Source organism: Rhinoraja longicauda, chromosome 2 (assembly GCF_053455715.1).
Source record: "Rhinoraja longicauda isolate Sanriku21f chromosome 2, sRhiLon1.1, whole genome shotgun sequence".
NCBI classification, from domain to species: domain Eukaryota; kingdom Metazoa; phylum Chordata; class Chondrichthyes; order Rajiformes; family Arhynchobatidae; genus Rhinoraja; species Rhinoraja longicauda.
Window position 1 is genome coordinate 98,834,632 of NC_135954.1, and position 24,143 is coordinate 98,858,774.

The following is a 24,143-nucleotide window of genomic DNA, read 5'->3' on the forward strand; positions in this document are numbered from 1 at the left end:
CTGTCTAATTGATGAGATTATGCATGAATCTCGTCCGTTACGCTGGGCTAATGACACTATCCCTCAGTTCCGCTGATAAAGAAACAAATGTCCTCTCGGTGTCAAAACCTAAAGGGCAGAGCCTTCCATAAATGTTCAGCGGGTCTTTTATGAGTTGTCAAACAGTTCACTGAGATGCTGTAACCCGCTGTAAAACCCTAATTTGCAATATGAAAATGTCAGTGTGCCATTATTTTAAAACTTCTGCTCATCTGCTCAAGCTGAGCCTCCTTGCACTTCATTGACATTTAAAATCCATTTTCAGTATTTTAATGGAAGCATTTTTTTTCCCCCCAGCTAATCTCTTTTATTTTGTGATGGAATATACCAGAGTCGTTCTGTGGTGCAATGATATTCAGCAAGCAGACAGGCTTGACTTCCTCCATCCTCTCCGGTTTGCCCAAGACTAGCTAGTTCATATCAGCTGGCTCTCCTTTGTCATAGAAACATAGAAAATAGTTGCTGGAGGAGGCCGTTTGGCCCTTCGAGCCAGCACCACCATTCATTGTGAACATGGCTGATCATCCACAATCAGTCTGGCCATCATCTTGCGAAAGTGGTGGCCAGGCTTCCCCTTGAACCACGGCAGCTTTTGTGCTGATATAGGGAATTCAAGAATCCTATCACACCAGCAATGGTTGAGAGGAGAAAGCATTGCCTGTTGAAACATCGCAACAGGTCCACACCAGACACCATCTCCCTGGCCCTAGACTCATCTCAGAAACACCTAGACAACAATGACTCCTTTGATAGACTCCTATTTTTCGACAATAGTTCCACCTTCAAAACCACAATCCGTCCAAACTCATCTCCAAACTCCTGGAACTAGGAATCGGAACTCCCGTTTGCCACTAGATCCTCAACTTTCTGACCCATAGACACCAATCAGCGAGGGTAGGTTACACCTCATCGCCAAGGCGGCATGGTGGTGCAACGGTAGAGTTGCTGCCTTACAACGCCCGAGACCCGGGTTCGATCCTGACTACGATTTTGTATGTTCTCCCCGTGACCTGCATGGGTTTTCTCCGGGATCTCCGGTTTCCACCCACACTCCAAAGATGTACAGCTTTATAGGTTAATTGGCTTGGTATAATTGTAAATTGTCCCTTGCGGGTGCAGGATAGTGTAAGTGTTCTATTGACTCCATTTATACCTCACGCTGCCTCGGCAAGGCCAGCAGCATAATCAAGGACGAGAGACACACCCTGGCCACTCCCTCTTCTTCCCTCTCTCATCAGGCAAAAGGTATAGAAGTGTGAAAACACACACCTCCAGATTCAGGGACAGTTTCTTCCCAGCTGTTATCGGGCAACTAAATCATCCTACTACAACCAGAGAGTAGATTATCAACCTCTTTGATGACCCTCAGACTATCCTTGATCGAACTTTGCACCATCAACTCAGGGGCAGCTTCCTCTCCTCCATTGTTACGCTTCTGAACAGTCCTTCCATAATCTAAGGTTCTGTCCAATTCACCTCTACCCCAGTGCGGACATTGGACTTTGCCTCTGGAACTGATGCGCTGCAATGCTGAGAACTATATTCTGCACTCCGTTCACTTTGCTCTATCTATTTTACTTGAGTTTGACTTGATTGTATATTTGCAGAGTATTATCTGATCTGATTAGATAGCACACAAAACAAAGCTTTTCACCGTTAGTACACGTGGCAATAATAAACTGCACGTAAGCCTAAACATCGGTCATCCAGAAAGCTGAAGCAATGCCTTTAAGTAGGTTAACACAGAGCAAACTGTGGCTAGCAATTATATAGTCAGAGAATCACAGAGCACAGAAATGGCCCCTTTGGCCCAATATGTCCATGCCAAGTTGTTCGCCACTACACTAATCACATTGTTCTGCATTACGTCCATATTCTTCAATGCCTCAGATAAACACATAGTGCTAGAGTAGCTCAACGGGTCAGGAGTCTGAAGAAGGGTTCCGACCTGAAACGTCACCTATTGCTTTTCTCCAGAGATGCTGCCTGACCAGCTGAGTTACTCCAGCACTTTGTGTCTATCTTCGGTATATAAACCTCACATTTCCCTCACATTTCTTCTACGCATTGCCTAGTTAAGTAAGTGCCTGTCTAAATGTCTCCAAATATTCAAATTGTATCTGTAATGTGTTCCAGATTTCAACCACTCTCCGTGTAAAAAACGTTACCCTCAAAACTCATTTAAAACTCCTTCATCTCAGCGTGAAACTAAGTCCTCTTATTTTTGATAACTTTATCGTGGAAAAAGATTCTAAAGATCGATTGATCTAAGCCTCATATAATATACCTCTGTCATACTACTCTCAACCTCCTTGGCTCCAAGGAATACAAGCCCATCCTATCCAATCCCTCTAATTAAAGTGATCCAAACATCCTGGGGAATCTACTCTGTGCTCTCTCCAGTTCCACCACATCCTTCTGTTGGTCTGGCAATAAGAATTGTAAACAATACGCTAAGTGCAGTCTAACCAGTGTTTTGTAAAGTTGCAAGATAAACTCCCAACTTGTCCATTCTATTCTCCAACCTACGAAGGCAAACTCACCATATGTTTAGCTCTTTGGGCTAACGGAATCAAGGGATATGGGGAAAAAGCAGGAACGGGGTACTGATTCTGGATGATCAGCCATGATCATATTGAATGGCAGTGCTGGCTCAAAGGGCTGAATGGCCCACTCCTGCACCTAATATCTATGTTTCTATGTTTTCCCCTATATCCTACCCATATTTGACTTCCTAAAATGCATCCACCTTGTACTTGTTGGGATTAAATGTCATCTGCCAAAGCTCTGCCCAACTTCTCATCTGATCTATTATATCCTGCTGTCGACTGAAGACAACTTTGCTCACTAACCACAACATCGCTAACCTTCATGTCATCCACAAACTTACCAATCGTACAAACTACGATTCATGTCCCAGTTGTTCATATATGTCACAAAGCCACAAGGGTGCCAGCCCTGATTCCAAGCGGAGGAGTTTGTATGTTCTCCCCGTGATCACCTGGGTTTTCTCCGAGATCTTTGGTTTCCTCCCATACTCCAAAGACGTACTGGTTTGTAGGTTTGTGGTATAAGTGTAAATCGTCCCAAGTGTGTGTAGGATAGTGTTAATGTGCGGGGATCGCTGGCCGGTACAGACTTGGTGGGCCGAAGGGCCTCAATATCCAACCCCCTATTTTTGAGCTTGAGAACCCTAGTTCCAGACAGCTCAGCCAGAACAACAGCATCCTTGCCTCCATCTTCTTAAATCCTGTAAGAATTTTTATCATGTTTCAATGTGGTCATCTTTCACTCCTCAAAAGTAAAGAAAGTACAGACTCAATTGTTTTAATCTTTTCTTAATGGACACAAGTCCAGGAATCCATCTGGTGAACCAACTGCTCCCTCTGCAGCAAATGTATCCTTCCTCGGGTCGAGAGGCCAGACCTGTACACATTTGACTGCAAAGGAGAGGATGCAGAGGAGATCCTCTGGGATGTTCCTGGGACAGAGCATCTAGTTATGAGGAGAGCTGCAGAGGGTAGGTTTTCAGTGGAGGAAGCGGAGGGTGAATCTTGGCATGGGTAAATAGTTAGAATTCCCCCCCCCCCCCCCCCCCCACCCCTCGCAGAGATATCTAAACCTCCAGGACAGTTACAACCAAGACAGTTCCAGCCAGCCAGGGGAAAATAAAGGAACATAGAGAGAGCGGGCGCTTCCCTACTAACTGCACTTCCCTTTGCAGGACCGAGCTGCCAGGACAAGCCCAAGGCTTCAGTGCCTACTCACCAACCCACAGACGGGCAGCAAGGTGAAGTCAATAGTCAATAGTCAATTTATTTGTCACATACACATAAATGTGCAGTGAAATTAAAAATTTCACGGCGGTAGAGTTGCTGCCTTTCAGCGCCAGAGACCTGCGTTCGATCCTGACTACGGGTGCTTGTCTTACGGAGTTTGTACATTCTCCCCGTGACCAGCGTGGGTTTTCTCCGAGATCTCTGGGTTTCTCCCACACTCCAAAGTTTGTAGGTTAATTGTCTTGGTGTAATTGTAAATTGTCCCTAGTGTGTGCAGGATAGTATAAGTGTGCAGGGGCCGGTGGTCAGCGTGGACTCAGTGGGCCGAAGGGTCTGTTTCAGTGCTGCATCTCTAAACTAAACTAAACTAAACTAAACAATGAGTGGCTGTGTCTCCACACAGACCTGGACCTTCTCTCCACCTTCCTCCCTTACTGTAAATAAACCTTCTCATGTGAACTTACCCTAGCACAAGTATGTCGGTGTACTCATTGTTGACCTTGCATCATCCGCGATGCCACAGTGATTAGCAAAGATACTAGAGGAACAAGATGGACCACTCCGTTGAAATCGCCTATACTGAAGTAAAGGAGTCAAGTCAAGTCAAATTTATTTGTCACATACACATACACGATGTGCAGTGAAATGAAAGTGGCAATGCCTGCGGGTTGTGCACAAAAAGAATTACAGTTACAGCATATCAATAAAGTTAATAAGTTACTATTAGTGTCGACAAAAATTTTGTCTCTGGGGTTATAAAAGTTGACAGTCCTGATGGCCTGTGGGAAGAAGCTCCGTCTCATCCTCTCCGTTTTCACAGCGTGACAGCGGAGGCGTTTGCCTGATCGTAGCATCTGGAACAGTCCGTTACTGGGGTGGCAGGGGTCCCTCATGATCTTGCTTGCTCTGGATCTGCACCTCCTGATGTATAGGTCCTGCAGGGGGACGAATGTAGTTCCCATGGTGCGTTCTGCCGAACGCACTACTCTCTGCAGGGCCATCCTGTCCTGGGCAGAGCTGTTCCCAAACCAGACTGTAATGTTGCCGGACAGGATGCTCTCTACAGCCCCAGAGTAGAAGCAATGAAGGATCCTCAGAGACACTCTGAATTTCCTCAGTTGTCTAAGGTGGTAAAGGCGCTGCTTAGCCTTACCCACCAGTGCGGCAATGTGCGTTGCCCACGTCAGATCCTCTGCGATGCGGACTCCCAAGTATTTAAAACTGCTCACCCTATCCACAATAGACCCATTTATCTCCAGTGGCGTGTACGTCCTTGGATGTTTAGCCCTTCTGAAGTCCACAATCAGCTCCTTTGTTTTAGTGACATTCAAGAGGAGGCTATTGTCCTGACACCAGAGTGCCAGATCAGCCACCTCCTCCCAGTAGGCCTTCTCATCGTTGTTGGAGATCCGGCCCACCACCACAGTGTCATCAGCAAACTTGATGATGGTGTTTGAGCTGAACCTGGCCCCACAGTCATGTGTGTACAGGGAGTACAGTAGGAGGCTAAGGACGCAGCCCTGGGGGGATCCTATGTTCAGGGTGAGGGAGCTAGATGTGTGTTCCCCCATCCTGACCACTTGGGGCCTGGCAGTGAGAAAGTCCAGGACCCAGGCACACAGAGGGGTGCTAAGCCCCAGTTCCAGCAGCTTCTCAACCAGTCTGCTGGGGACTATTGTGTTGAATGCTGAACTAAAGTCAATGAACAGCATCCTCACATAGCCCCCCTGGCTGTCCAGATGAGAGAGAGCGGTGTGTAGAACCTGGGAGACCGCATCATCCGTGGACCTGTTCGGACGGTATGCGAACTGTAGTGGATCCATGTTGCGAGGAAGGAGGGCGCAGATGTGCTTCTTGACTAGCCTCTCCAAGCATTTCATGACAACCGAGGTGAGGGACACCGGTCGGTAGTCATTTAAACACGCTGGAGAGGCATTCTTTGGCACCGGTACAATGACGGAACGGCCGCCATTTTAGTAGGCAAAGCCCGCCGTTCGCTATGCCTCTCGCAGTGTAATCAGTGTTGTGGGGGGACAGTATTAGTGATGATACCATTAAAATGCAGAAAATATCTCATCTATCAACTCACATTTTTTGTTATTTTTATTTTTACATGTTTTCCCCCTGCTTAATTTCTCTGATTTTATTATTTCTTACTGTTTCTGCCCATTTCCCTCCCAACCTTCCTCCCCAGCCTCCTCTTTTGTGCAGCTTCAAGTGTATTGCTCAAACACACTCTGCACAAATTTAACTAATTATGCATATATTATATATTATATATATATGAATGTGTGTGTTTGTGTGTGTGAGAGAGGCAAGATAGAGATAAATAGATCTCAAAGTTCCTTCTCATAGATCAGAAGCAACTTTGATTTAAAGCAACGCTCCATTTCTCTCTTCATCTTATTTTTCACACGATGTACATAAACCATGAAGGCGAATCGACCTTTATGGTTTATGTATATGCATATATATATATACACACACACATACATATATAATATATCTCTAGTTTCTTTCTTGTAATTTCCTCTAATTATTTGTTTACCAACCTTTTTCTTTCAATCTCTCTCTCTCTCTCTATATATATATATATATATATATGTATATATATAATCAGTCGTGCACACACTTCTCAGCACATGGTTCTCCCTATCATGATCACTGTTCTCTCACATACATTTCATTAGGGCCTACCCATACACATTCGCAATCAGTGACATCAAACCTATTTCCAGAAATCCTAATATTGTGAGTAAAATAACTATGAACACATGTCAAGATATTTTTTCATTCGTTTCATTCTATATTAGTGTCATAAAATGTAATGCATACATACCTAAACTGATACAGAAGTGCTAGCTTTAGACATGCATAATGTACATTACTACCATAGTTTAGTTTTGAATTTAACATATAATTGAGGGGGTCGGTGCAATATAGTGCAAACCCTCACTTTTGTGAAAAATAAGTTACATGCATTACCCACGACCCTACAACCTGTAAAAATTTCATATTTAAATTCAACCGATAAGTTGGTCAAATAACATAGGCACCTTCTAGATTTACGGATTTTTCAAATGTGAATATCTCATAATGACACATTTGTGGGTTAGCAGTATATTGCATCAACCCCCTTCAATTTTACATCATTCAAAAATGAACTTCATAAACAAGGATAACACTTTTTATTTCTGTCATTCATGGTAAGATTTACATCATTTTGTGTGTGAGATATACAGGGTTGCACTGTTTCACATATCAGCTAACCAATGAAAAGATCAGGTCCTGATTTATACCAGCTCCTCACCTTCCCCCCTTGTCTGAAGAAGGGTCCCAACCTGAAATATCACCCATCCTTTTTCCCCCAGAGATGCTGCCTGACCCAGTGATTTATTCCAACACTGTGTCTAATTGAATTGGATTCATGCTTCTGTACCACGTCAGGCAACATTGGTCATTTTAGTGGCTGTCAAGGGTTTTTAACTAATCAATTCACCAATTCAAATTTTCTTGGCTCTAAGTATTAAGTTAAATGTCTTTTCGATTATATCGTGGATACAGTATTCTATTGTTTGCAAATGCATAATCTCTGCTTCCATGACTTTAAAAAATAAAACAAAAAGAGATACAGCTTGTGGATGTGAAATTAAAATGAACAGAGAAAGCAAAGGACAGTTCATTAAATATGATCAATTGGCCTGATACAGAGTGGATCTCTAGTGCAAATATTCAATCAGTAAATCCAAGTTTAAAGATCACGAAGCAGCAACTCTTCAAGAAATAGTTATAAATGTCAACAATCAACTTATTCAAGAAGTTGAACAAAAATAATTGTTTGCAAACATTTTATATACAAAGAAATCGCAGAGAGTTGTGAACACTGGCCAGTCTAGCACATAGAGTCTGCCTACTAAAATGGCGCTGAAATTTACCCATGACCTACTACGGTTTTTAGAGACGAGTGGTCTATCTTGTTCCTCTAGTATCTTTGGTGGTTAGTATGGTTTAGTACTTGATCGTTAGCCTGGATGCAATGGGCCAAATGGCCTGTTTCTATGCTCTGTGACTCCATGACTCCAAAGACGTACAGGTATGTAGGTTAATTGGCTGGGTAAATGTAAAAATTGTCCCTAGTGGGTGTAGGATAGTGTTAATGTACGGGGATCGCTGGGCGGCACGGACTTGGTGGGCCGAAAAGGCCTGTTTCCGGCTGTATATATATGATATGATATGATATGACCATATTAGAGGCGTGGGTTCACCAGGATCGTGTGAAATTGTAGCAAAATATATTCTCTTTATTTACTACAATCCTCTTGCACTAATTGCTTGGTGCAATGATTCATCTACAAACACATTCTGGTCTCTCTGAACACCAGCACCTTTCAGTTAAAAAATACTCTGCCTTTCTATTTTTTCCAACAAATCCACCAGTTTAACAGCCGCAATCTGGCATCCACTAGTGCAAACAAGTTCAATAGGTGTAAAAACTACTCACCGTTTACGCAAATCTCATAGGGGTTGCAAACATCAGCTTCAAAGAAGCAGCCTGTAAGATAAAAAAGCAAATCGATTACAAATGCATTTATATTCTGAAGCTGTGGGCAGACTCATCTGGACAAAACTGCAGAGACAAGGATGCGCCTGAAATGACATTTATCCTCAAGCTGTGCCTGTGTGGGAGACTAATTTTATTGCAGTTTTCTATCGAGCACCCATTTTCTTTTGTCAATTGTTCCCAAACTTCTCTCAGAGAGCAAAGAAAATATTGAATGGTGGGGATAATTGTGAGGGTTATAGAAATATAGAATGGACAAGGACACTACAAAAGATTGGTCATTTGCACAATTTATCCCCCACTTCAGGGTTCAGAGAAGATTCACGAGGATGTTGCCAGGACTAGATGATGTGAACTATAGGGAGAGGTTAAGTGGGCTAGGTCTCTATTCCATGGAGTGCAGGAGGATAAGGGGGGATTTTATAGAGGTGTATAGGATCATGAGAGGAATAGATCGGGTAGAAGCACAGTCTTTTGCCCAGAGTAGGGGAATCAAGAACCAGAGGACATAAGTTCAAGGTGAAGGGGAAAAGATTTAATAGGAATCCGAGGGGTAACCTTTTCACACAAATGGTGGTGGTTGTATGGAACAAGCTGCCAGAGGAGGTAATTGAGGCGGGGACTATCCCATCGTTTAAGAAACAGTTAGACAGGTACATGGATAGGATGGGTTTGGAGAGATATGGACCAAGCACAGGCAAGTGAGACTAGTGTAGCTGGGACACTGTTGGCCGGTGTGGGCGAGTTGGGCCGAAGGGCCTGTTTCCACACTGTATCACTCTATGACCCTTATAATTTCCTGTGTCTGCTATTGGACAGGCTAGATGCAGGAAAAATGTTCCCGATGTTGGGGGAGTCCAGAACCTGGGGTCAAAGTTGAAGAATAAGGGGAAGGCCATTTAGGACTGAGATGAGGAAAAACTTTTTCACCCAGAGAGTTGTGAATCTGTGGAATTCTCTGCCACCTCAGGCAGTGGAGGCCAATTCACTGGATGTTTTCAAGAGAGAGTAACATATAGCTCATAGGGCTAACGGAATCAAGGGATATGGGGAGAATGCAGGAACGGGGTACTGATTTTAGATGATCAGCCATGATCGTATTGAATGGAGTTGCTGGCTCGAAGGGCCGAATGGCCTACTCCTGCACCTATTTTCTATGTTTCTGCATTTTTGAAGTTGATGAATGTTCATCGTGACTGTCAATGCCCCTGCTGCCCTACCACGCTACAGAAACACATTCATAATTGGCATTTGTTATACCGCTTGGCGGGATGCACATCAATAATTGAGAGTTGCTGTGCACCCTCATTAAATGCACAGTGAGAAGTCATTTTTTTCTTGCCCTCTCCAAACATTTTCCACTTGCCTGGAGGACAGCAGTGCCAACAACTCTCAAGAGGCTGAACACCATCATGACAAAACATAAAGTGCTAGAGTGATTCGGCAGATCAGGAAGCATCTGTGGAGGGAGTGGGCAGGTGATGCTTCATGTTGGACCCTTTCTTTAGACTGTTTTCGACCCCTAACATCACCTATCCTTTCACTTCACAGATGCTGTCTGACCCACTACGTTTGTGTTTTGTTCAAGACTCCAGCAAGGCTTCGTAAGTCATAGGAGCAGAATTAGACCATTCGGCCCATTGAGTCTATTCCCCATTCAATCATGGCTTATCTATCTTTCCCTCTCAACCCCATTCTCCTGCCTTCTCCTCATAACCCCAGACACTCATACCAGTCAAGAATCTGTTAATCTCTGCCTTAAAAATATCCATTGACTCCACAGCCATCTGTAGCAATGAATTCCAGATTCACCACCATCTGAATGGAGAAATTCCTCCTCATCTCCTTTCTAAAGGTACAACCTTTTATTCTGAAGCTGTAGCCTCTGGTCCAAGACTCTCCCATGAGTAGAAACATCCTCCCCACATTCACTCCACCCGGGCTTTGATTTGAAGCTTTCCCCAGCTGTTGCCTGACATAGAAACATAGAAAATAGGTGCAAGAAGAGGCCCTTCGGCCCTTCGAGCTAGCACCGCCATTCATTGTGATCATGGCTGATCGTCCCCAATCAATAACCCGTGCCTGCTCCCTATATCCCTTGATTCCACTAGCCCCTAGAGCTCTATCTAACTCTCTCTTAAATCCATCCAGTGATTTGGCTTCCACTGCCTTCTGTGGCAGAGAATTCCACAAATTCACAACTCTCTGGGTGAAAAAGTTTTTTCTCACCTCAGTTTTAAATGGCCTCCCCTTTATTTTAAGACTGTGGCCCCTGGTTCCGGACTTGCCCAACATTGGGAACATTTTTCCTACATCGAGCTTGTCCAGTCCTTTTATAATTTTATATGTTTCTATAAGATCCCCTCTCATCCTTCTAAACTCCAGTGAATACAAGTCTAGTTTTTTCAATCTTTCCTCATATGTCAGTCCCGCCATCCCAGGGATCAATCTCGTGAACCTACGCTGCACTGCCTCAATCACAAGGATGTCCTTCCTCAAATTAGGAGACCAAAACTGTACACAATACTCCAGATGTGGTCTTATCAGGGCCCTATACAACTGCAGAAGAACCTATACTGAAATCCTCTTGTTATGAAGGCCAACATTCCATTAGCTTTCTTCACTGCCTGCTGTACCTGCACGCCAACTTTCAGTGACTGGTGTACAAGGACACCCAGGTCTCGCTGCACCTCCCCCTTACCTAACCTAACTCCATTGAGATAATAATCTGCCTCCTTGTTTCTGCCGCCAAAATGGATAACCTCACATTTATCTATATTATACTGCATCTGCCACGCATCTGCCCACTCACTCAACCTGTCCAGGTCACCCTGCAACCTCCTAACATCCTCTTCACAGTTTACACTGCCACCCAGCTTTGTGTCATCCGCAAACTTGCAAGTGCTGCTTCTAATTCCCTGTTCCAAATTATCATTAATATATATGGTAAACAGTTGCTGCCCCAACACCAAGCCTTGCAGCACTCCACTCGCCATTCTGCCTGCCTGCCATTCTGAAAAGGGCCCGTTTACTCCTACTCTTTGCTTCCTGTCTGCCAACCAATTTTCTATCCATGTCAACACCCTACCCCCAATACCATGTGCTCTAATTTTAGTCACCAATCTCCCGTGCGGGACCTTATCAAAGGCTTTCTGAAAGTCTAGATACACTACATCCACTGGCTCCCCTTCATCCATTTTACTTGTCACACCCTCAAAAAAATTCCAGAAGATTAGTCAAGCATGATTTCCCTTTCATAAATCCATGCTGACTTGGACTTATCCTTTTACTGCTATCCAACTTTATAGAACTGTGTGTGATGTTCGGCATCTGCACCAACAGATCCAATGACCAAACACACCTGCTGCTAAGTTTTCTGTATTTTCAGCAGTGAATGGGATTGGCATAATTGCAAATACAATATTCAAGACATTTGGGCAGGTACTTGAATAGTTAAGGTACAGAGGGATACGGGCCGAATGCAAGCAAATGGGTTTCGTGTAGACAGGCAACACACACAGCGTGGACAAGGTGGGCTGATAAGGTGTGTTTCTGTGCTGTACAATTCTATGAGTCTATAGATAGGTACACTATGGTCAACATGGATGGTGCTGCAATTATTGCCACGGATGCCTGCCACCCTGGCTATTCCCTTTCCTTTCTTCTACCTTCTGGGAGATGGTACAGGAGCTTGAAAGCCCTGACGTCAGTCCAGACTGAAGAGAACTATTTCTTCCTCATTGCTCTCCGATTCCTAAATCAATCACGTCTTTCACACCTGTCTTCCTGGAGGTGCTGCCACATACTTCAAACTCTTATCTCTACCTCATTCCGTTATTGTACTTTAATATTTTTTCACACTATTTCTATTCAACTGCACTCTGCTGTTTTACATTTGTCTTTGTATTTATTGTTATAGTTTTTCATACGCTGTTCGCTCTGAGCTTCATGTGAACAAGAAATTTCATTGCACCCTGGTGTGTGTGGCAATAAATTAATCTGAAATTTGTACAAATCTATGACAGATGAATAACACAGTTGCTGTGACTCTCTCTCAAAGGAGATCAACAAATGAGAAGAAGGGTCCCGAATCAAAACATAATTTATCCATGTTCTCCAGAGATGCTGCCTGACCCATTGAGGAGTTGCTCTAGCATTTTGTGTTTATTTTTGTAAAGCAGCATCTGCAGTTTCTTGTTTATACTTCGAAGAAAATGAGATTTATTGAACCAAACGTATTGATGAGCGTTTGGCAGCGCTGGGCTTGTACTCGCTGGAGTTTAGAAGGATGAGGGGGGACCTCATTGAAATGTGCCGAAAAATGATAGTTCTGGAGGGAGTGGGTGTGGAGAGGGTGTTTCCATGGGTGGGAGAGTCTACCCGAGGGCACAGCCTCAAAATAAAAATATTTTCCTTCAGTAAGGAGATGAGGAGGAATCTCTTTAGTCAATGGGTGGCGGCTAAGTCATTGGGCATTTTTAAGGCAGAGATTGACAATTTCTTGATTAGCAAGGGAGTCAAAGGTTATGGGGAGAAGGCAGGATAATGGGGTTGAGTGGGAAAGGGAGATTAGCCATGATTGAATGGCGGAGGAGAGTCGATGGGTCAAATGGCCTAATGCTGCTCCAATGTCTTATGATCCTGTACACAATATCCATATAATGTTATATGGATATTCCTAGACTCAGATGAACAATTGACATTGGATGTCCCTCTCCAGATACACATTGTGAATTGAGGCTTGCTGTGCCAACTCGGTGACTTTGCTTCCATCTTCGTCTCTCAATCAGGAGGCCGCAAGTTGGAATCACACCCAAGGTTGTCAAACTGGACCAATTGCAAGATGCACAGTCTACCTATCTATCATTTAAGGCGCGGTAAAAGATTCAATGCTAATTATCGTCATGGAAACTCTTTTGGTCTGGAATCGAGAGACATTATTTGCGACTTATTGTACACGGAATAGGGAGCATTGTACTCTGCAAAAAAATTATTTTACCTTCTATAGTGAGCGGTTGTCATGGACCCTAATAAGAAAGCAATTTGCTTCAATGGTGACGCCCCTCCCGTTTTAAGAGCACACAGAATTCATCAGAGCAATAAATGTACCAGTTACATTTCAATACATTTTTTGAAAATGTACAGACCCTGGTATGTGGAACTCTCTACTTCATTGCTGTTTCCACGTGAACTGTGCATAATTTGTCTGTAAAATCACACTCCTCTGTAGCTTCAGTCTGTTGCTCAGCATGAAGCTTCTGGTGTACATTTGGTGCGGAACTGAGTCTAGCTTAATGTTTAATTCAGATCAAATAAATAAAGATGCTTAATGCATATTAAATTAATCGAGCAATGTATTTATTTCATTCAGTTTCTTTTGTTCCCATCTTGTTCAAAGAACGCTGGGTATAAATCATTCTCTCTAACCCTTCTGGATTTGGATGCTCATGCATAATTTTCAGTTTATTCTGGACTTACTTTAATTTTTACCAAACCCTCCTTCCCTTGGTTCCATTAATATTGATGCAAAAACATCCTATAATTGGCATGTGATATAGTCTGGATAGACACAAAGTACTGGAGTAACTCAGCGGGTCAGGCAGCACCTCTGGAGAAAATGGATGGGGGACGTTTCGGGTCGGAAGCGTTCTTCAGAACCTTTCTTGTGTGATATAGTCTATCATGTTAGCTCCCATTAACCTTTCCCCACTATGTGCACCATTATTCTGCACCACAGTCTAGGGACCTTGTGATTGTCATTGTCCAACTTACTTTTATCCAGGAAAACACCACACTTGCACCTCGTTTGCTTTGTTTAGAAATAAAGCATGGAAACAGGCCCATCAGCCCACCAAGTCCACACCTTTGCGCTATGTTTATTTTATACCACTTTCTCCCTACACACACTAGGGACAATTTTACAGAAGCCAATTTACTTATAAACGTCCACGTCTTTGGGATGTGGGAGGAAACCGGAGCATCCAGAGGAAACACAAGCAGTCATGGAGATAATATGCAAACCCCATACAGACAGCACCCGAGGTCAGGATTGAACCCGGGTCTCTATCACTGTGGGAGAGCAGCTCCACCAGCTGCACCACTGTGCCACTCGTGAATTTCCTCTCCAGTACCAAATTGTAACTGGCTGTGTCTCAATATGTAAGCAATCCTCATCCATGTTTTCGAATCTCTGCAAAACCTCATAAACCCCATGATCCAACACTGAAAGCATCAACATGAGACACTGCCTCAAGAAAGTGGGATCTATCAGCAAGGAGCCCTACCACTCTCCCCTTGGCCATGCCCTTCCCTTGGCCATGCCCTCCCCTTGGCCATGCCCTCCCCTTGGCCATGCCCTCCCCTTGGCCATGCCCTTCCCTTGGCCATGCCCTCCCCTTGGCCATGCCCTTCCCTTGGCCATGCCCTCCCCTTGCTGCTACCATCAGGTAGGGAGTACAGACGCCTGAAGCCATACGCCATCAGATTCAGGACCAGCTACTTCCCGACAACCATCATGTTCTTGAATTGACTTGCACAAACCCTAATCCCACCTCGACAATAGAACACTATGGACCTCCTCTAACACCACCATAGACTTGTTTTATAAATGTGTTTTGCACATTTTTAAAACTTCCGTTTTACACTTTCCTTCTTGTCGTGTTTATGTTTGACTTGTACCTATTTTCTATGTGTTTGTGTATGTGTCTGAGTCAATGTGCCTGTGATGCTGCTACAAGCAAGACTTTCCTTACCATATACAGACATGAGATGCTGGAGGAACTCACTGGGTCAGGCAGCATCTCTGGAGAGAAACGATGGGTGACGTTTCAGGTCCTTCTTCTGGAATCTTCTGGAGAAGTGTCTTGATCCAAAACGTCACCCATTCCTTTTCTCCAGAGATGCTTCCTGTCCCGCTGAGTTACTGCAGCATTTTGTGTCTATCTTTGGTTTAAATCAGCATCGGCAGTTCCTTCCTGCTCACTTTCCTTGCCATACTTGCGCATCGGACAATAAACTCAATTTGACTTGACTACCTTCATAACCTTCCCCAATTCTTAAACCTTTCAAAATGTTGGCTGCTTCCAGCTTCCAGCAAGCTCCTGATTCCATTCACTCTGCCACTGGGGGCAGCACAATAGCACAGCTTGTAGAGCCAATGCTTGACCACTCCAGTGACCCAGATTCAATCCTGCTCTCTGCTGCTGAATGAGTAGAGGCTGCCCATTCTCCCACCAGGGCTCCCATTTCCTCCCACATCCCAAACATGTTCTCGTTGGTGGGTTAATTGGCCATGAACGTGTGGGTGAGTGGTAGAATCTGAGGGGTGGGGGTTGCAAGTATGGGTGAACGTTGATGGGACTGGGGAGAGAATAAAATGGGATCAGGGTAAGAATAGTAGAGATGGGTGACTGGTGGTGAGCATGGACTCAGTGAGCTGAAGGGCCTGTTCATGCTGTCTGGCTCATTTTTACATTGGAAGATGTGCGTGCAATTACCAAGACTTGTAAGTTATTAAATTCCTTTAATAAATCTCCCCACTTCTCTCATTTGCACTCTAACATGCTCCTTTGAATCTAACACATTATATGTCCTTAAGTGGTTCAGAGTTACGTTTAATAATACTTTTGTGAGGCACCTTGGGACTACTGCAATGACAAGAAGATAAAAGGAGTTTGCATTTAAACAACATCTTTAACGTATTTATCCCTCCCAGGATGCTTAACAGCAGCACTATTAAACTGATTATTATTAAAGATTATACCCAGCACAACACAAAGTGCAGGCAACTGGTAGAGCTGATGCCTCACAGTGCCAGAGACCAAGTTCAATCCTAACATTGGGTGCTGCCTGTGTGGAGTTTCCACTTTCTGCCAATTGAGATTGTCCAGAAGATTGGTGTAGATATTGGCCATTAATACATTTGTAGGAAGGAACTGCAGATGCTGGTTTACATTGAAGATGGACACAAGATGCTGGAGTAACTCAACGGGACAGGCAGCATCTCTGGATTGAAGTAATGGGTGACGATTGGGTCGATACCCGAAACGTCACCCATTCCTTCTATTCAGAGATGCCGCCTGTCCCGCTGAATTACCCCAGTATTCCGGTTTCCTCCCACATTCCAAAGGCGTGCAGGTTTGTGGGTTAATTGGCTTTGGAAAAATTGTAAATTGTCCCTAGTGTGTAGGATAGTGTTTGTGTACGGGGATCGCTGTTTTGCACGGACTTTGTGAGCCTGCTTCCACACTGTATCTCTAAAATAAACAAAACAAAAATAAAATAAACTAAAAATGTGTTCATTGTTAAAAGTAAACTCTGGTGGGGGGGGGGGGGGGTGTGGTGTGTGTGTGTGTGTGTGTGTGTGTGTGTGTGTGTGTGTGTGTGTGTGTGTGTGTGTGTGTGTGTGTGTGTGTGTGTGTGTGTGTGTGTGTGTGTGTGTGTGTGAGTCACAGTCGCTGTTAAATGCAAATGGCATATAGAATATAGTTCTGTGTGAACTTGCATGCAGTAAACAAGATGGATGTTTTTATTTCCCTGTGTGCCTTCACTCAAACAGAATATGGGCCAACTGTGTGCTTAAAGGGGACAAATGAACAATAATTTTGATTCTAACGACTGTGCATGAGATTCGATTTACTGCTGTGACAGACAATGTAAGTAGAGCATTCACTCGATTTATTTATCAGCAGAACCTCCCTTGGCATTGTTCCTAAGTAGATTGATAGGGAGCATAACAAATCCATTCACATGATTTTATGGCCTAGCTAAGGTGCATCCTGTGGAGTGTTCCAAATCCACGTGGTTATTCATTCCTGAGATCAACAAGAGGATGAAGTAGCAGTTTCCCGCACAGAGTATTATCTGAATGGTGTCAAGTTAGGAAAAGGGGACGTACAACGAGATCTGGGTGTCCTAGTGCATCAGTCACTGAAAGGAAGCATGCAGGTACAGCAGGCAGTGAAGAAAGCCAATGGAATGTTGGCCTTCATAACAAGAGGAGTTGAGTATAGGAGCAAAGAGGTCCTTCTGCAGTTGTCCAGGGCCCCGGTGAGACCGCACCTGGAGTACTGTGTGCAGTTTTGGTCTCCAAATTTGAAGAAGGATATTCTTGCTAATGAGGGCGTGCAGTGTAGGTTTACTAGGTTAATTCCCGGAATGGCGGGACTGTCATATGTTGAAAGACTGGAGCGACTAGGCTTGTATACACTGGAATTTAGAAGGATGGGAGGGGATCTTATCGAAACGTATAAGATTATTAAGGGGTTGGACACTTTAGAGGCAGGAAACATGTTCCCAATATTGGGGGAGTCCAGAACAAGGGGCCACAGTTTAAGAATAAGGGGTAGGCCATTTAGAACGGAGATGAGGAAAAACATTTTCAGTTAGAGAGTTGTGAATCTGTGGAATTCTCTGCCTCAGAAGGCAGTGGAGGCCAATTCTCTGAATGCATTCAAGAGAGAGCTAGATAGAGCTCTTAAGGACAGCAGAGTCAGGGGGTATGGGGAGAAGGCAGGAACGGGGTACTGATTGAGAATGATCAGCCATGATCACATTGAATGGCGGTGCTGGCTCGAAGGGCCAAATGGCCTACTCCTGCACCTATTGTCTATTGTCTATAGATGTGACCACCAAAATGTGACTGTTTTTCGAGGTAGATTCAGGGTAGACAATTCAGAGGGGAGCTGAGGGGACCTTTTTTTAACCCAGAGAATGGTGAGTACCTGAAATACTAAGCCTAAGGGAGGGGTGGAAGCAGAATTGTATACCTAGGTACAGTGAAATGCTTTGTTTCGCATGTAACCCAATCAAATCATACAGCAGACCTCACCTAGCAGTACACAAGTGTCACCACGTTTCTAGTGCCAACAAAGTTACAAAAGTTTCCCAGACAGTCCTATATTCCCTCCCTATCTTTTGCCTGCCGATGTACATGGTGACAGATTACCCCCCCAGCCCCCTCACATCTTTGGTGTGCGGGTGGAAACCGGAGCGCCCGGAGAAAACCCATGCAGTCGCAGGGAGAACGTACAAGCTCCACACAGGCAGCACCCGTACTCAGGATCAAACTCGGGTCTCTGGCGCTGTAAGGCAGCAACTCTACCTCAGCGCCACAGTGCCGCTATAAATCTGTGTCACACTGAAATCCCTCTTCAGCTTAATGATCATTTCACATTTGATTCACTGGAAAATGCTCATGTAAAATTCTGAAGGTGTTCACTATGTTTGCAGTTTGGTTGCATGTACTTGTTGGAAGCCAGCATGACCAAGCAGTAACAGGGTGTGGGAGCCAACACTGCCATTGCTGATGTTGTCAACATTCCTGGGCTATTCTGAACAGTGACAACAACAGCAAGGTCTTCCGTTCCGTGCCATCGTTTATCAATAGACAATAGACAATAGGTGCAGGAGGAGGCCATTCGGCCCTTGGAGCCAGCACCGCCATTCAATGTGATCATGGCTGATCATTCTCAATCAGTACCCCGTTCCTGCCTTATCCCCATACCCCCTGACTCCGCTATCCTTAAGAGTTCTATCTAGCTCTCTCTTGAATGGTTTTGCAAGATTTCTAAGGTTGGTATGTACTCACTATTGGAACATTTACATTGGATACTCTGTTGAACTTCTATAGGTGTATGGTGGAGAACATACTGACTGGTTGCATCATTGCCTATTTCAGTAACTCATAGCCCAAGAGCGAAGGTGGCAGCAGAAAGTGGTGCATGTTGCCCAGACCATCACAGGGACTGACCTCCCCACAGTCAAAAAGATTTACAGGAAGCATTGTCTCAATAAGGTAGCGAATATCATCAAAGACCCACACCACCCTGACCAAGCTTTCAACTTGCTGTTACCATCGGGAGGAAGGTACAGGAGCCTGAGAACCATGACCTCCAGGTTGAAGTACAGCTTCTGCCCATCAATCATCAGGCTCTTGAACCACCCTGTACAACCCTAACCAAGGCCCTACTACAGCAATGAACTCGTGTGTGTGTGTGTGTGTGTGTGTGTGTGTGTGTGTGTGTGTGTGTGTGTGTGTGTGTGTGTGTGTGTGTGTGTGTGTGTGTGTGTGTGTGTGTGTGTGTGTAATATGTATATATATATATATATAGATGTATAAAATAATTGACCATTGAAACTATTTTGCCAAATCAAGTGTATAAGTGTCAAATACATCAGGAAAGGAAGAAATTCTTATTAGCAGCAGCTTTACAGGCACATTAATGCAACAATATAACTAATATATATATATGTGTGTGTGTATATTACACACACACACAAGTTCATTGCTGTATATGAGTGATATTGTTGTGTTTGTTATGTTGTTGCATTAATGCAGATATATGAGTGTGAGTGTGAGTGTGTATGACTTCAACCACCTCGCAGTTTCAGTGCCCAATTGTTACTTCACCAGATAACGAGGGCACACAATACTGAGCTTTAGCAACGAGAGCATATTGTTGCACTAGAAAACCAAACACTTGCAACACGATAAGGAATTAAATAGCCCCTTAAACAGAGAATGGCTGCACACCCACCACTTAATTGCCGAGCTTATTGCACTGGGGATGAGATACAAGGTCTGAAAGCTTCATTTTGTCGAGAGCCACCTATTACAATCTTCGATTTTAGACACTCCTAAATAGTTCCATCTTCTTCAAAGCTCCATTTACAAAGTACCTCTTCATGCTTTGAATATATTTGTTTGTTTAAATTCTCCTACCAATAAATGTGGTTCAATGAAGCTAACCAGGATTTACACCCATTCACTGCTGTTAAACAAAATAAAATATTGTGGTTGAGTTTAACATTTGTTTTAGACTACAATTATAAATGACTCACATTCATTATCAATCGTGCTATTTTGGGCTGTATTGCAAAGTATCTTCTGCAGTCATTAGGGTGTCTGGCAAATTGTGAAACTGAACTGAGTAACTCAGGTAGACACAAAATGCTGGAGTAACTCAGCTGGTCAGGCAGCATCTCTGGAGAGAAGGAATGGGTGACGTTTCAGGTCGAGACCCTTCTCCAGAGATGCTGCCTAACCCGCTGAGTTACTCCAGCATTTTGTGTCTACCTTCGATTTCAACCTGCATCTGTAGTTCTTTCCTACTGAGTAACCCAGGTAATGTGTGGGCTTATACATGTTCAAAAATAAACTACTAAATTGCCTTCAAGGAAATGAACAACCACTCTTACAGGGGCAGGCCTACTCTAGTGAAAGTGTTTACTTTTATTCTTGGGGGATTAATGCAGACCATTTGCTGAAGATACTCTAACAGTGGTGTGGAGTAGGGTTCCAAGATTTTGTATCAGCCACAATGAAGCAAATGCATTATATTTCTGGGTGATCGCTGTGTATGACTTGGAGGGGAACCTGCAGTTGGTGGTATCCCCATGTGCCTAATCCTCTTGTCCATGGTGGTACATGTCGTGAGTTTAAGAGATCCTGCTCATGTAGGCTTGGTGAGCACTTTAGCTTTAGGTTTATTATTATTTTCACAAGTTCACAAATTTTAGGAGTCGAATTAGGCCATTTGGCCCATCGAGTCTACTCCGCTATTCAATTCATGGCTGATCTCTGCCTCCTAATCCCATTTTCCTACAAGTTCACAAGTTTCACATGTACCGAGGCACGGTGAGAAGCTGTTTTGCTATCCAATTAAATCAGATCATTCTGCACATAAAGACAATCAAGCCCAAATCAAGAACAATACGTAGAGTGAAGGGAAAGATAGGGAGTGCAGAATATAATTCTCAGCTTGGCAGCGTAATAGTGCCACAGTCCAAAGTCCGCAATGCTGTGGAGAAGAATCGGACTGTATACTAGCTTTTGAAAGGATCATTCAGAAGCCTGATAATGGAGAAGAAGCTGGTCCTGGAGAAGAGACTGGTGGTGTCCACGTTCAAGTTTCTTGCTTTGAGAAGATGATACATATTTATCTCCGAATGCCTTCTGAAGCGATCTAGCTACTCACAACGGCAACTCACCATCTTCCTTAGTACTAACTGACAAATAAATGTAGAATTAAATGAGGCCTTTCAAAATTATTTAAATTAAGGTAGGTGTATCATCGGATAATTCATAATTTAATACAAATGGTGAACACACAAGGAACTGCAGATGCTGGAACCTTGAGCAAAAAAAAAGTGCAGGAAGAATGCAGAAGGCCAGGGTGCATCTGAGGAGGGAATGGGCAGATGGTGTTTTGGGCCAGGAACCTTCTGCAGAATAATCCAGAAAATGTTGAACACCATGTTTTGAAAATCCACTGGATGTGAACATTGCTGGCAATATAGTCCTTATTGCCATCCTTAAATAACACTTATCTGAGAAGACTGTGAAGTATCAACACATTGTTGGCCCTGTAGATATACAGTTGCCACGTCAAACATATCGTGAACCAGATAGGTTTTTCCAACAATCTTAACAGTTCATGGTCACAAATATCAGTAGGGGCCTTGCATTCTGAATTTGGGGCAACACGTGGTAGAGCTGCTACCTCACAGGACTAGAGACCCCAGTTCTATCCTGACCTCGATCCTAGTCAGAATCAAACATACTAGAGTATCAAGATGGACCACTCCGTTGAAATCGCCTATACTGGTGTAGCACGCAAAGGAGCGTAATGTCCGCCATTTTAGTAGGCAAAGCCCGCCGTTCGTTATGCCTCTCGCAGTGTAATCAGTGTTTTTGGGGAACAGTATGTGTGATGATACCCTTAAAATGCACAGATTTTTGTTATTTTTCTTTTTAAATGTTTCTGCAAGTTTCTGCCTACTAAAATGGCGCCATGACATACTACGGTTTTTAGGGTCGAGTGGTCTATCTTGCTCCTCTAGTATCTTTGGTCAGAATCGAACCTGGGTCTCTGGCGCTGTAATGCAGCAACTCTATCGCTGCACCACTGTACCACCCCTCTGACAGCCCGTCCATACATCTATCACCTTTTAAGTGCAAAGGTTGCCCGTCGGGTCCCTATTAAATTTTTTCCCTCTCACATTAAACCTATGTTCTCTGGTTCTTGAATCCAAGATGTACAGTCTACGTGGAGCTTGCACGTCTTGCACATCTTTCCATAAACTGCGTGGGTTTCCTTTGGGTTCTCCGCTTTCCCCCCAGATCCCAAAGACGTATAGATTTGCAAGTGAATTGGCCTTGGTAAAAATTGCCACTGATGTGTGGAATAACATAGAAGTAGCATGAACGAATGATCAAAGGTTGGCATGGACTCAGTAGGCTGATGGACCTGTTTCCATGCTGTGTCTCTAAACGAAATTCAGCTTGCCTGATGACATGAACCCCAGCTGCCATGAAGGGGTTTGCACTCATGTCTGAATCAACAGAACTGGCCATTGAATGGAAGTCCAGTAACATAACCACAATATAATTTAGAGTCCTACAGCACGGAAATAAATTCCAACTCATCCATGCCAACCTATCTGAGCTAGGCTCATTTGCCCACAGTTGGCCCATATCCCTCTAAACCTTTTCTATCCATGTCCCTGTCCAAGTGTCGTTTAAAAGGGCGGCACAGTAGCGCAGCGGTAGAGTTGCTGCTTTACAGCGAATGCAGCGCCGGAGACTCAGGTTCGATCCTGACTACGGGTGCTGCACTGTAAGGAGTTTGTACGTTCTCCCCGTGACCTGCGTGGGTTTTCTCCGAGATCTTCGGTTTCCTCCCACACTCCAAAGACGTACAGGTATGTAGGTTAATTGGCTGGGTAAATGTAAAAATTGTCCCTAGTGGGTGTAGGATAGTGTTAATGTACGGGGATCGCTGGGCGGCACGGACTTGGTGGGCCGAAAAAGGCGTGTTTCCGGCTGTATATATATGAAAAGCTCTTATTGTACCTGCCTCAACTATCTCCTTTAGACTTTACAGATACAGCATGGAAACAGGCCCTTCGGCCCACCAAATCCGCACCAACCAGCGTTTACCCCATAGACTAGCACTATCCTACACACGAAGGATGATTTGCAATTTGCAGAAGCCAATTAACCTACAAACCTGCACGCCTTTGGAGTGTGGGAGGAAATTAGAGTACCTGGAGAAAACAGGGAGAACATACAAATTCAATACAGATGGTACCCATAGTCAGAAACGAACCTGGGTCTCTACCGCTGCACCACTGTGCCACCCCTCTGACAGCTAGTCTATACATCCGTCACCTTTTAAGTGGAAAAGTTGCCCGTCGGGTCCCTATTAAATCTTTTCCCTCTCACATTAAACCTATGTTCTCTGGCTCTTGATTCCCTTTGCCTAGGTAAAAGACTCTGTGCATTCGCCTTATCAATTGCCCTCATCAAATTCCCATCACTTAAAGAGAACCAGATCTGATGGAAGATCATCCAGCTGTAAAGTTAAATTTATTTCTTTACCCAAGTGCTGTCAGTCCGGCCGAGCTTACCCTGCATTTCCCTTTATTACAGAAAATTATCTTGCTTGCCATGAAACATTAGCATAGTGTGGTCACGCTGTGCAATTTTACTTGAAGTGTATCGGCTGATCTGTACCTTAGGCACAGAACAAATTAAAACACATTCCATATATCACTGCTGGCTTTTACTTTATAACAGACACCGCAATTCAAAGTACTGAGTTGTCCTTTAAGAGGACTGGAAGAACCGTAAAAGGGCTGATATAAATGTAATTCTTCCTTCCTTAACCTTTCAGCGCACAACATTTTCTTAATCTACAATATTTCCACTTGTAGAGGACCTTATCTCATCATTCATATCACACTGATACTTCATGCAATGG

At 43.9% G+C, this 24,143-nt stretch overlaps 1 protein-coding gene across 1 annotated transcript in view; it reads right to left on the reverse strand.

Moving 5' to 3' along the window:
* The window catches only part of ptprn2 (protein tyrosine phosphatase receptor type N2), a 669,963-nt gene that overhangs the window by 587,824 nt on the left and 57,996 nt on the right, over positions 1-24,143 (reverse strand). The window contains exon 2 of the mRNA XM_078424921.1: positions 8,320-8,370. Within this exon, the coding sequence (XP_078281047.1) occupies positions 8,320-8,370 (51 nt within the window). The remainder of the gene's footprint in view (positions 1-8,319; positions 8,371-24,143) is intronic.